Raw genomic sequence first — 13,916 nt, forward strand, 5'->3', positions numbered from 1 at the left:
TTCTTCCTCCTCTCTTTGCCTGTTTCTGTAGATCACATAACAACAAGCTACAGTCAGCAGCCTCTTAGCTCCCTCCTAAAATCCAGGTGTCAGAAAGACAAGCCTTGTGGTTTCCTCTGAATGATAAAGACTCGTGGTCCAAGTCAGGCTACGTCTGAACCTGAGTCCTCTCTGGAGCAGAATGGGCCCTCTGCACCCAACCTCCAACGCCTCCATTGCAGTGCTAAGGGGAAAGAAGTGAACTGAAAAGCCCCATTTTCATCCAAAGTGTCAGTGGGACTTAATGACAGAGAAGTCCCACCTTCAGACCAGGGGTAGGGCAGCTGCAAACTCTCCCACCCCAGCCAGCCATTCCCATCGGTGCAGCATGAGAAGAAGGATGGCAGAAGACGGGTAATACGTTGGCTGGTTGGATGCTCGGTGGCAGTCTAAGACTCCTTAAAGTTCATTCTGTAGCTGATTTCTGTGTTTTCTATATAGCAAAGTCTCAGCTTCTTGTTTTTCCCCACTCAGAGGATCTTTAATTTCATCCTGTCGCATATTCATGACACCAACATCCCATTCACGGTTAGTTCCAGCATCGAATGTGCACAATCACAGGCTAAATATGCAGAATGTGCAGGCTTCAGTTCATTATTGTCAAATTTTATGACTGCATGCCTGAAAGCAGCATTTTGTTGGTGCTGAAGGAGCATATGTCAGTACTAGTCCATCACCGGGAAAAAATTACCCCCATGAAACCAGTCAGCATTGGATGAATAATCACCTAATTCCATTGGACTCAGTTATTGTGAGCACATTATTTTGGTTCTACCCTCAGGTGTGTAGCCCTACATGCAGCATGAATCAGCCTCATAAAACGCACATCAGGGCTGCACAATTTCACTGCACATTCCCTTTCAAAGTAACGCTGAGATGATCCATTTGTAACAGGAGCTACGTTTCTGAAAACATCTGAGAGTAGCTTCACGGTGGACAGCATTCACTTAACTAATCCGAGGGGTTTTCATTTTGTTCTGAGGGCTGCAATACTTTCATGTCAGTTTTCAGAGGGAAACACCCAGGATAGGCCATCCCACCCACTGCATCCTGCCCTTCTTTTGACCTTTTTCACTTCTGAAATCCGAGTGAAAAATGTCCACTAGATCTTCGCCCACTTAGTCTGGGACATTTGAAGGAACAGAATAGAAGAATTGGAGACTATTGGGCCTTTCAGGAAGGTGGAACTTGTACACAGCTTAACTAACCTACCAGTACTGTACCTCCCTCCATATACTCATCAGAGCTCCGTGTCTGTTTGTGTCAGTGGCTGAGTCTGTGTCTAAGTCTCTCCCCTCTTATCTATCAGCCACTTCTTCCAGCATATTTCACTGAAGTTGACAGGTTGGCTCACATATGTCTCTCAACTCACCCTCCAAGCATGGTTAAGTAATTGGATAATGGACTTTTCCACTCAGCATCAACTCAGTTATGTTGCGGTCTGCGGCAGCATGTCTGGGAGTAAACTTTGAACGGGGGACTGGGGAGTCTTTGTACCGTTGGGGTTTGTATGAAAATTTTATAGCTGCATTTTTAGCATAACTGGGAGCATTTTTGTAATTTGTGATTATCAGTTTTGTAGGAGGGGATCAGTTCTAAGACACAGTTACAGCTGTCTTTAAGTTAAAGGTTACAAAGCAAAAAAAATGTTTTTGAATCCGGCAAACATTTCACTTTTAATCACAGAGGTTTTACATTTTTGTCTGTATCTGAGAGTTGAGAGATAATGTAGCTTCTGTCTTCTTTTCTGTTTGTATGTCTTTCACAGAAAGTGTCCGTCACTTTGTAATCTCATGAGGATGTGCTTTATCCACTGTTTGTAACCTCTGTTGTATATTATTGCTGTCCAAATATGTAGAGATGAAAAATTTTTAGAGTAGTAGAAACTTTTATTTTTCACTATTTGAACCAGCAACTAAGCCCGCCTGTAAATTTTAACTGTATTTTTTTCTCTTTAATTGAAGTGAACTCTACATTTAGGTGAAATTGCCCTTTATATTAAAAGTGCTGCATATTGTGAGCATAAAGGTTTTGAATGGGGCAGAGTGACACGGTAACTCTTGTACAGAGTTTTTCTTTTTTTGTAAGAAACCAACCAGTTCAACATAACTTCTCTATGGACATTGCATTTTCTTGTATTATTTATTCATATCAATGAAAAGTTCTCAGTTTTTTGAGTAATGTTGAAGAAACGTAACTGCAGATAAAAAGTACTCTATGTTTTTAACAGATTGTGGCAACTGAAGAGATTCTCTTTTGTACTTGATAGGACATTTCATCCTAGCTAATAAAGTAATGTTTTTGACACCAGTTTTTAAACCGTGTTTTCTGTCGTTATCTCATGAAGTTAACCTTGGATGGCAGTTTATTCAGGTATCCAAGTTAAATGTTACTGCGCTTGTTTTCTTTTTATATCACAGTTGCACAGTTCTTGCATTATACAATAAGTGACAGATTGTTTCACAGTAAAAATGTATATACGGTATGTAAAGCACCAGACACTGAATGCAGACTTGCAAAGAATAGAAATATGTAAAGATAATGCAAAGGGAAATCTAAACAGCTAGGTGTTGAGCTGCTTTTTAAAGATGTGACACCATCCACAAATCTTCAGTCCAAAGTTAGACGGTTCTTTTCAGGCCTTAGAAACACACTGGTAAGGTACGACAACAATGGATGTTTAATGTTGGCAGCTATGTGACTTTGCAGATCTCTAAAAGAGAACACAACAATCTTCAAGACCCTCTGATAAAAGACAAGTGTGTTTTTTTTTTACCATGTTAACATGTCCTCGTGGTGGTTTTTATATGCTAGAGGATGTATCATGAAAAGAACAAGAACTTAGAAGAAATAACAAACCAAAGACAGGAATTCTTGTATCAATATTCTTTTTCAGAATTTGTATCTGGTTCAAACACGTCTGGCTGAATGATTTCAAAATAACAAGTTGCCATTTTTTAGCACAGAGTAGTGGTAGTCATAGTTACACCTGGATGTCAAAACGAATATTTAACTGCAGAGTAAACAGAAAGGGCCCTTCAATCACCCTTGGGATGTAGCTGGATGAGGCAAAAACAAAAGCTCCTAAGAGACAATATCTGCCAAATGTTTGCTAACTGGAGTTGGGTGTTTGGGTAAACTGGAGAATCCAGACATTTTTCAAAGCTTGAATGAGATGTATAATTGAGTATCATCTGCATTCCAGTGATGGTGGAGCTTGGTCACTTACCATGGAGCGTTTCTGTCATTTAGTGGTGACGACAACCCCGAACTGAGCTAACAGTCTTGATTGTAATGAAAAACAGATTTTGTTTTACTTCTTGGGGGTTTCTAAGGCCTTCCCAGCCCTGAGTAGATATATATTTCCTTCAACGAGTTCTGGGTCTACCCTGGGATATCCTTCCACTTGCCTATGCCTGGGAAACCTCCAAAGGAAGGCTCCTGGAGCCATCCTCATCAGATCACCGAACCACCTCAGCTGACTCTTTTCAATGCAAATGAGGAACAAGTTTAATTGTCGATCTTATTCTTTTGGTCACTATCCACAACTCATGACAATAGGATAGTACTGGACCATAGATTGACTGGTAAATCAAGAAATTCACCTTCCAGCACAGCTCTTTCTTCAAAAGAACAGTCTGGTACAATGCCTACATTACTGTCGATGCTGCACTAATCCATTTCTCCCATTCACGTTTCATCTTCTGTCACCAATGAACAAAATCCCAAAGTATCGAAACTCCTTTGCAGGGGGCAGCTACTGAACCCCCACTCCAATAAAACACAAACCACAGGTTTCTGGTAGAGAACCATGGCCTCATACTTGAAGGTGCTGATGCTCATCAATGCTTGTACTTCACACTGGGCTGCAAACTGCCCCAGTGCATGCTGAAGATCTTGGCCTGATGAAGTCAGTAAAACCACATATCTGTAAAAAACAGAGATGCAACTAGAGATTCCGGACACCTTCCTCACCCTGGTTTCCCTTTGACATCCTGTCCATGAACACCGCAAAGAGGATTGGAGACAAGGGGCAACCTCAGCGAAGGCCAACACCCACCAGAAACACATTGGACTTTGTGCCAAAAACACAAGAACACAGCTCTTACTTTGGTTGTAAAAGGACCAGATGGCTCAACAACAGCCCCATTACCCCATACTCCCAAAGTACCCCACACATGGGGTACACCTCCAAGTTCACAACATATCTTTTCCTGATTTGTCGCGCTCCTATCATGTAATCGTTTTACAGAAGAAAATAAAGACATCATTTTTGCCTACCAGCGGTTAATTCAACATAAATACCAAATACTGGCATTGGCTACCTTGTCTATGCTAGCAGCTGTTGAGCAGTTGAGGGAATCTCTGGTCTTACTTTATGCCTTTGCTGTTTTTTTCAATAGTACTTATTCCAACGAAGCAACCAACCCCCCTGCTTGATGTTTACAGTGGTGCCTGCATTCCCAGTGGGCTCAGATTATTTCTGAAACAGTGCTAAAACATCATTTTTGTTTTGTCACAGCGTTTTAAATGCACGTATGGGTGCGTATGTAGCCTAAGACAATCTGAGGGCAGAATAGAATGGTAGACATACGAGTGACCACAGGGGCCACAGGTAATTGTTGCTCCGAGGCCTCTCAGTAAGTTAATCTGGCCAATCTGCAGAACAAGTTGAACCTTCTGCTAGACTTGCTATCTGCAAGTTTAAAGAAAAGATGAAGGACAAAGTCACGACCCCTATGCAAACACAATCCTTCCTGTGATCGTATTCCCAAGATGACGTACGCAGGCACCTCCAATTTTGATCTTTTATTCTCCTCTCACACCCTTCCCCCCCACCCCCCCTCCCTCAATTCCCCACTCAAACCACTAAATGGATCCAGAGGTTCGCATGGACGCTAAACGCACCGCAGATGACCACAAGCCCAAAGCCATTTGGCAGCTATCACACAGGAAGCAACTCAGAGATATTCCCACCTACTCCCCTCTTTCTCTCCCTCCTTCTCCCTCCTTTACATCCTCTGCGATGAGGAATGTCCTCCCGCTGCAATAGTAGCCGCAATGTGGAACAGGCTCCTGTTTCCTGCCCGCATGCATCTGTTCCCTCCAGCGCTGATCCCAGATAGAGGCTTCATCGAGCCTGGGAACTGACCTGAGCTGACAGACATGCAGAGGGGGAGAAAAGAGGCTCAGCCCTGCCTGCCTTGACATCCAAGTTCCCAAGTCAGTCTCTGTTCCTGGAGGCCAGGCCAAGACCGTGGTTGTTAAACTCTAATTAGAGCGTCTTACTTTTGGGACTCCTTCTCATGCAGTCGCTGGGACTGATAATGAGGATCAATGCTTGAGTGGGTGGATGTATGTGATTGCGTGAGTGGAGAGATGGTTTAAAGATGAATAAATTCCTCACATTGGCCATTGAGTACAAAACAAATACATATTTTTATTGAGTTTAGTAAAGCAGTGTAAGCATTCAGTGCAAATCTTTTCCCTTTCATAAGAAGCATGAGCTCAGGGTCGTACTACAATCAAGCCAGGGATTTTTTTTGATTAAATAAGAAGCTATCCCTTTGGAAAGGCAGACCCAACACACCCTCTACTGCTTCAGTTCCTCCTCCACCTTGCCCCAGCCTCCCCTTTTCCGCTGATCCTGCCTACATACTTTAAATACCCCCTTTTGAGCGTTCGTAAAGGAGTACGTGTTCGTGAAACCACGAGTCATCCCTAAAAGGTGCAGTGAGGGAGGCAATTTTTTGGGTCATGTGTCCAGGTGTGTTGAGGATCAGATTCCTGTGATTAGATTTATGGCTTAGTCCCAACAAAACCACACCTCCTCCTCATTCAGCAAGGCCCCCTTTTGATGTCCTGGGCAGACATTTCATCATGGACACATAATTGAAGCTTGAAAAATAAGCTGCTCTCATGACAAGAAAACTTCTTCTCTTCCCCTTTTTCCTCCCTCCCGTGTCTCCTCAACTGGGGTTTGTGGCTGCTTTTTCAGGCCCTTAATTCCCTCATTTAATAGTGCATTTCCTGTTCACGAATATCACCCACAGTGTCATCATGCACACGTCTACTGATATTGTTCAGTGCAATACAATATTTTGCATTCATATCATTTGAGAAGCGTTATTACAATCAAAGTAATGAGAATTTTCATGAAAATAATGTAGAATCTGTGATTATTCCAGTAAAACAATCACTTCTAAAAAAAATGGGCAACAATGTGTTGATTTGAATGTTAAATATAGCAGCGTGCTTTGACACCAATTAGAAAATACAAGATTTGTTATGTGGTTGGTTTGCTGGTTGAAATGGACAAATAAAAAAGTCAAAAGATGAAAGATTCCCAATCTGTATAATAATGTCATGTTGAATCAAACTTCAGATGAGCAGGCTTTTCTTTTTAAAGGAACCATTATTTGATATCCTAATAATTCAGGGACTTCATGAACCAGCCATGAGTGAATGAGGAGTTTGAGTGGAGTTGCTATTTTGAGAAGATAACAGCAGACTAATAGGTGTTTGGTGCCCCAAATGTTACAAATCATCATTTTAATTGAAGCTGCTTGTGTTTTCGGTCAAAGAAACCACACGTCAGCACTTTGGGAACTTAACAGATAAGTTAAAAAAATGAGCCAGTATTATGATACGTCATAGCAGTCCATGTGAAAGTAAATCCATGCCTTCCTCCTGCAACACATCTTCTGTCTTGCACAATACTGAGGGGTTAGTTAAGATCAGTTCAGCCACAATGTCTCTTCCCCTGCACCAAGGGGCGATAGTCCTATCTGTGGTTCACCTGCACCTGGAGCGGGTGGCGTCCAGAGCTTTCTGGTGCCTCCGTTTGTTAAACCTCTTGACATAGTTGTTGCTTCGCAACAGGCCGTCCCCAGGCTTCAGTTTACCACCCAGCAGGTTCAGGAGGTCACTGGGAAGATGACGTCTCCGGTGGTAGATCTGACCCATTATAATGTATCTGGTTCCTTGGGAACAAACAGAGGGAACGGTGAAGTGACAAGAAAAAAAAGTGCAAAGTCAAGCAAATTTTATGTTTGCACTAAACAAGCAGTTGTTTCTGCTTGTGCTGATCTCAGGAAAATGGAATTCCCACATCCCACAAAGGGATACTTTGGTGTAAACCTGTCACACACTTTTTAATTTATGGGTCTTGAGGAGTGCACTTACGAAGAATATCAATTATCAAACTTTGCACATCGCAGAATTTATTACTTTAATTTTAAATATGATCTCTTCATTATCCATGATCAAGACTAGAGACATTAACAGCTAAAACACACTATAAATATTTACAGAATAATATTATTTCTTTTTTTTAGAGACTGACTGATTCTGAATTTCTGGGGCCAGTGTCAATTGTAGGGAATAATTCTGATACATTGAAAGGGAGAAAATGATGAAGTCATTGTTTATTGGATCATTACTTTCCAGCAGTACAGAGACTAAAGTAAAGTAAAAGTGGAGTTGGAGCTGTTGTGCGAGACAAACTACATAACAGCCGTACAAGAAAAATTTCATATCGGCACATATCGGAAGACATATAATCGGTGTCAATATTGGTGGCGATTTGCTTTTTATTAAGTTACCTACACAGTTTGACTCAGAACTAAGTAGCAGAACAACCTGCAAAACAAAACTCTGCTCTGGATTTAGGCAATTGCTGCTTTCAGCCCTTCTCAGCCAGTTTGTAAGCAGATCTTAAGTCTTGCAAGGCTTATGAGCTAATGCCACGAGACTTACCAAGTTTGATATCAGGACAAGGTTTGCTGCACTTGTAGGTATCCAAGACCAGAAGGCGAACCTTGAAGAAAAAGCTGTCTGGGGTCACATACAGACGACTCATCTTGTAGAAGCCGTCACTGCTGACCATCAGCGTGATGAGCCGTATTCCTTTTCGCAGCACATCAATGTCATGGACGATCCCATTGACAGCTGTGTCGGAAGGACAGACAAACATTATCAAAAGTCAACATAATGGAAACTCATATCGTCATTGCTGCAGCTTCAAAGGTCCCTTGTGTTCACTATGTATTAGTACGTGCAGATGTTTACTCCTGCTGTTCCTCCAACCTTCCCTACACGAGACAAGCCAGAGAGGATCTTGCTCAGCTGCTACCTTCCAAAAGATAGAACCAATGGCTGTTGAGCTCAAACTTTGTAGAATCCTGCCCCCTCTTTGCTCCCTGCTTACAAGGTGAGCCATTCAGAATAAACAGCTGCCTACCATATGGCTGTGCTGTGAATTCAGTGATATTTTCATGTAAAATGATAGTGGTTGCGTTCCTTATTGCAGATTTCATCTTTTTACTTTTAGTAAGTTCTACAGATGTCCTCAAAATTTGACTGACCAGAAAATCATGCTGGCCTGCATACTGTAAAATCCGAGCAGATGCAGTAGGACATCCTGGTATTTTTGGCATACTGCATCTGACGCTCTGTGTATTACTGCATTCTAGATCTTTTCCTGGTATACTTTATAATACGGTGGTATGGATATGGGAACACAGCCAATCTAGCAATCACACATACAGAGAGAGTCTTCTTCCTGAAGAGCATGTGGACAGCAAAAACTGATTTATGGCTACAGACACTGCAACAGCCTGTTTAAGGCAGAGCTAAAACCAGGAGTTATGCAGTCATTGTTAAATACAGCATATTTGTAATGCTTTGAACTGAAAAATTGAAATATACATTGTGAGGACATTTGAGGCTTTCACTAGTTTCCTGAAAAAGGGCACAATATGGGACTTTTAAATTACTACTATTAGTCTCATACCACATGTTTAGTTGCTGCAGATATATGTATGTTTAAATTCAAATCGATAGTTAGTAGTTTGCTGCTTACATACGGTGAGTTTAAAATGTTCGGGATCGTTAATCATTTAATGAGCAGACTCATCAGTACTAGAAGCACCATTTGCTAAGAGAAATGCTGTATAAACAAAGATTAACGTTAATATGATTGTTATTATAGAGCAAAACAGTGAAGTTTACACTGACTACTCAGGGCTCCTGTAGCTCTTCCTGCACTTCACCTTTGTTTGTGCACCTTTGACAAAGTCTGCCTTTGTCTCACACTGGGTACATACCAAACTCACTGTGGCAGTAATACTCTCTCTCCTCCATCTCCTTCCTGCACTCGCTCATGCAGAAGGCGTCATGTGTGAAGTCGGACTCTGCGGAGAAGAGGAGAATCGGGATGAAGGGATGAGAGAGAAGAGAGAGCGACTGTCTGCCATTCCCGACTCCCATTCCAGCGTCATTGGACAGGACAAGGTTGTCATTACACAACCCAGGCGTTGCATTCCTAGGAGGTGGTGGTGTGCGTCATGGGATCACACTGGTGTCACAGTTTCAATCTTAATTACAAAATCAGAGCCTTCTCACTCACTGTGCGTTCGTTTCATTATAACCTCCCAGAAGAGTGCACAGAAAGGGACACTCTGACAGTCAGATTTGAGGGACATGGTTATAATTAGTGGCAGGGGGACGTTGATTAACTACCAGAAACTCTCATCGTTCTTGTTACAGCTCTCTGGGGGAACTCTGTGGCTCGCTGGATAAAATAATACTTTAATTTCTGCAAAGGTTGCAAGAAACGTGACTTTTCAAAAGTGTTCAAGGGGGCATTTTTAGTCAGGAGGCATCTGTGAGTGACGGGTAAAGCATCACAATTACACACTGAGCACCTTCATTACTTCTGTGACCACGGAGCACCAGCAATTTTAACTTTTGAACATTTGTCTTCTTGTTTCAAATATGTTTGGGTATACTATTACAAATCCAGGCCCTTTTTGTCAAAGTTACAGTTAAACCCAAATGCAGGTTTTCTTTTCATTATGTAACTAATGCAAAAGAAAAATGCTCTATTTGCTTTGGTAGTTTGTCACTGTGATCATGTAAAATAGTATTTTAAAGGTCAGAAGCCACAGATTATTAGCAGTAATAAATACTGTGATATTAAGCTTGAAAGGTTTTCCCAGCAGGCTGAATTGTTGTATCACTTTAATCATTTGAAATATATACTCCTAGAAGGGAGTAACGTGAAGATCCTGTTAGAAGACATGTTCTGTATTAATACACAGGTCAGATCTGAAGGTCAGGAAACAGCAGATCCTCCCATACCTCTCCTCAGGATGTCAAACTGGTACAGCAGGCTGGAGGAGCGCCGGTTGAAGATCACTGGTGGGCGGCTGTTGTTTCTGGTCGCAGCGCCGATACCAGACTGATAGAGGCTGGACTTCCCCGGCCGGTTCTCCTCCGGGTCCATCCTCCGGTTGGGGGGATCCCTGCGTGGAGGAGAAGCAGCGGTTTGTGGCGGCTGAGCGGGAGGCTGGGTGTGAGGTGGAGGCCTGGCTCTGGAGTTGGGGTGTCCCTCCGGTTCGGTCTGCTGAGGTGGACTGATGTTGGGTTGGACGTCCTGGTTGTTTTTCTGCACTGTGCGGTTTGCAGCAGCGCCTGCGGCTGCTGTCAGCGGAGTTTTGGGAAGCAGACCGATCACTTCCCCCCTGTTCTTCTCGCTGTTGTGCTCCACCAGGCGGTCGATCTTGGGGCCCTTTTTGCTCTTGTTGTGGGGGCTGTGATGGCGAGGGATGGGGGCCAGGTCGCTGTGCTTCGGCCACACAGCGGCTGGGAGAGGATGGAGGTTGAATTTGGACTCGCTGGTCTTGCTGCTCTTCTCTATGAGCTCGTTGATGGGCAGGGAGGGTTCCTTAACCAGCAGCCGGCTCTGGTTACTCAGAACTGGATCCACAAAGCTGCTCTGACCCTTTTCTATCAGGGTGTACAGCTCTGTAGTGGAAACACACAGTTTGAATTTAGTCACTCAATTTAATACAGCAGTTCCCATAATAAATTAGCACAGGGCCATGCTGAAACTTGAGGTTTTCCAGTAACCTTTATCTTGAAAACTACACCTACAATATTGTACATGAAAGTTAAACATGATGCAAACTGTAGCTGACTTAGCATTTTATCTAAATCACATTCTATAACTCTTTTAGCATGCAATATTTTCTCCTGTGCACACAAAAAAAGATTACAATTTCAGATTTCTGTCTTTTTTGCAGTATTTTCAGAGATAATCTTGACAAATAACATAATAACCACTGGCTGCATTCAAAGCTACAGATCCTGCAGTGTCCAGTAGCAAATAATAAACTACAACACTAAGGAATCCTGCAGCGAAAGTTACACCATTAATACACATCATTTTTAAAAAAACGCAACAAATGATTAAACCAAAAATGGCACTACAAATCCTCACTGTTCTGAAATAGGAAATAATAAAAGCAATGTTTCCACTCACCATTAACAGCATGTTCCTCTGTGTGGTAAAGAGGAAGCACTAGAAACAAAAGGATCATAGTAATCCCTGTCATCCTGGATGCTCGGTGTCGACACACTTTCAGGTCTGCTGCACGGCTGGGATTCCTGGGATTTTTATAGGAGCGCTCAGGAAGGAGATGGGATGGAGAGGGAGGCGGTGGGACGTCCCAAACAAAGAAATAAACACTTGTGGCGTGACACTCCTTCCATTCATGAGTGGATTCTGAATAAGCCCACAATGCTGTTTGCAGTGTATGAAGGAAAATGTGTCTCTGTTGAAACGTTACCTGCTGTCTACATGGTAAGATGTTTTTTAAAAAGAGAACCCAGCTTTTGGTGTCTGGTGTAAAATGCTGAAAATGTTGTCTGTTATTGGTTTTCTTGCTTTTTTTAGACGTTAAAATAGCAAAAATAATAATTTAAAATACGCTCTAGTTACGAACACTTGTTAATAAGTTCTTCAGTGATTATTAACGATGAGCTGACTGAGTTCAGAAACACGTCTTTACTGTCCCCTCGTGGTAGAAGACAGGAACTGCAGCACTGCGTTTCAATTAGTCAAGCTGTCGGTCCAGTACCAGATGTAATGACAATATTTATTTGGTTACCTCATTTTGAGATATAGTAATTATTTATAATTAGATTTTTCTTTTTTTTTAATTACTTGCCAGAAACAACTTTTTTCTTTTTTCTCTTCTCTTTAAAAAAAAAAAAATCACTGTAGCTAGTTTTATTTGGAGCAAAACACAGCAAATATGATTTTTTTTGTAACTGTATTTTTAAAAAGTATTAGTATTATATTTTTAGCAAAACAATACCATGATTATGTCATAGTCATGTTCATTTTATAACAAGTTTAAATATTACAACAATTTTTACATGTACAAGTAATTGTAAAAAGCAAATATTGTGCAGTTTTAGTTGCCCATAATTTTGTACATGTATTTATTATTATTATTATTATTATTATTATTATTATTATTATTATTATTATTATTATTATTATTATTATTATTATTATTATTATTATTATTATTATTATTATTGCTTATTTTATTATTTTGTATGGTTTGCATCACATTTTATTACAACCTTACTCTTTCTTTGTTTCTTTTGTTTTTAAACCTTTTTTTTATTATTATTATATTACAACTTTATTGAATCATGTTGATCAGTGAAATATCAGATAAATAAAGGGCAAAATGGAGAGAGCTCTTTTCATGGATGATGCCTGACCAATGTTTAGCACTGGGGTCATTTGACTGGTGGGAGCAAATCAAAGGAAGTGGATTTGAGGTCCGTTGATGTGATAGTTTAGCAGAACAAAATAAGCCCCTGTGTGCTTATTTATATCACATTACACATATAGAAACTTATGAAGGCATATACAAGAATATCAATTAGCTTGAACAAAACAAATATCATTTTTAGTAATATGTAAAAGTGTTCCAATATGAGGGAACACAGGCATTAAGGGAATACACCCCCCGGTTATAGGGTGAGAAGCCACCCATGGACATAAATGATTTTTAATACCTTATCCAAGGTTTCTGCTAAATTATGTATACCATCCTGTAATGCGCATTAATATTACCTAGTGTAATATATTGTTACATAATAGATAACAAGCAGTAAAAAAAAAAAAAAAATTATCCTTGTGTCATCTTCCCTGAGTTGTGAGGAAAAGATGCCCCTTTTTTATATTAAGTTTTGGAATAACAAAGTTGCAGTCTGTTATGATTTGATTAACCTCTGAATTTGTCCACTTAATCATACTTTATGAGTAGATATTATTTTGATATTCAATATATAACTACATATATTTTAATTTGAAAATAGATGTTCTTCTTATGGGGGATGTCTTAGCAGGTATCCCTAGGAGACAACAGGAAAAATACTAAAAATGCTGAGACTTTAGCTGAAACACTGGAGACTGAACACTGAACAATATTACTGATATTATCTGCAGTATTGCTTTCTCAGTAATATTTCAATTTCATGTGAAATATGTTATAATCTTACTGCTATTCTATCATGCCGTGCATTTATTCTATGTTATTGTAGATTTTACAAAAAATAAAAAAAGTTAAATAAAATGGCGTTTTATACGATACGACTAGCATCATCTCCTACGGTAGTCGCAGTCTTGTAATTTGAGTGCACTGTGATTTGAGTGCATTGTGATTTTCTTACCATCATAAATGACACGCCCATACTGCTGTGTTGAAAGCAGCTGATAAAAAGACTATTGTCTAGCACAAAGTATATCCACCTGACTGTGATTGAAGGACTGTTTAATCGTATTCGATATCGTGCTTTGGGAGATGCGCCACATGTGACGAAATCCACATTTAAGCCCTGAAAAGGAAGCTAAATGCGACCCAGATGGGACTCGAACCCACAATCCCCAGCTCCGGAGGCTGATGCCTTATCCATTAGGCCACTGGGTCATTACGGTCCTTCAGAGGAAGAACATCCTTTATGGGATTAAAACAGTGTGTCAAAACTCCCGTTATTACTTGTGTCCAAGC

At 40.7% G+C, this 13,916-nt stretch overlaps 2 protein-coding genes and 1 non-coding gene across 6 annotated transcripts in view; 1 reads left to right on the forward strand and 2 right to left on the reverse strand.

Moving 5' to 3' along the window:
- Nucleotides 1-2,349, forward strand: part of LOC111576424 (nucleosome-remodeling factor subunit BPTF) — a 49,767-nt gene extending 47,418 nt beyond the window's left edge. For all 4 annotated transcript variants that reach the window (XM_023282087.3, XM_023282088.3, XM_023282089.3 and 1 more), the window contains one exon: nucleotides 32-2,349. In XM_023282087.3, the coding sequence (XP_023137855.2) occupies nucleotides 32-68 (37 nt within the window). In that variant the 3' untranslated portion in view covers nucleotides 69-2,349. The remainder of the gene's footprint in view (nucleotides 1-31) is intronic.
- Nucleotides 2,350-5,459: 3,110 nt separating this feature from the next.
- Nucleotides 5,460-12,072, reverse strand: LOC111576431 (UPF0450 protein C17orf58 homolog). Its single transcript, XM_023282103.3, has 5 exons — nucleotides 11,366-12,072; nucleotides 10,183-10,848; nucleotides 9,147-9,233; nucleotides 7,798-7,989; nucleotides 5,460-7,022 (listed from the first exon to the last, which is right to left on the reverse strand). Exons 1-5 carry the CDS (start codon nucleotides 11,436-11,438, stop codon nucleotides 6,835-6,837), a joined length of 1,206 nt encoding a protein of 401 aa, XP_023137871.2. The 5' UTR covers nucleotides 11,439-12,072; the 3' UTR covers nucleotides 5,460-6,834.
- Nucleotides 12,073-13,762: 1,690 nt separating this feature from the next.
- trnar-ccg (transfer RNA arginine (anticodon CCG)) lies at nucleotides 13,763-13,835 on the reverse strand. The gene has a single exon. It is a non-coding gene; the product is annotated as a tRNA-Arg (tRNA).
- Between the last annotated feature and the right edge of the window lie 81 nt (nucleotides 13,836-13,916).

Source organism: Amphiprion ocellaris, chromosome 4 (assembly GCF_022539595.1).
Source record: "Amphiprion ocellaris isolate individual 3 ecotype Okinawa chromosome 4, ASM2253959v1, whole genome shotgun sequence".
Taxonomy (NCBI): Eukaryota; Metazoa; Chordata; class Actinopteri; family Pomacentridae; genus Amphiprion; species Amphiprion ocellaris.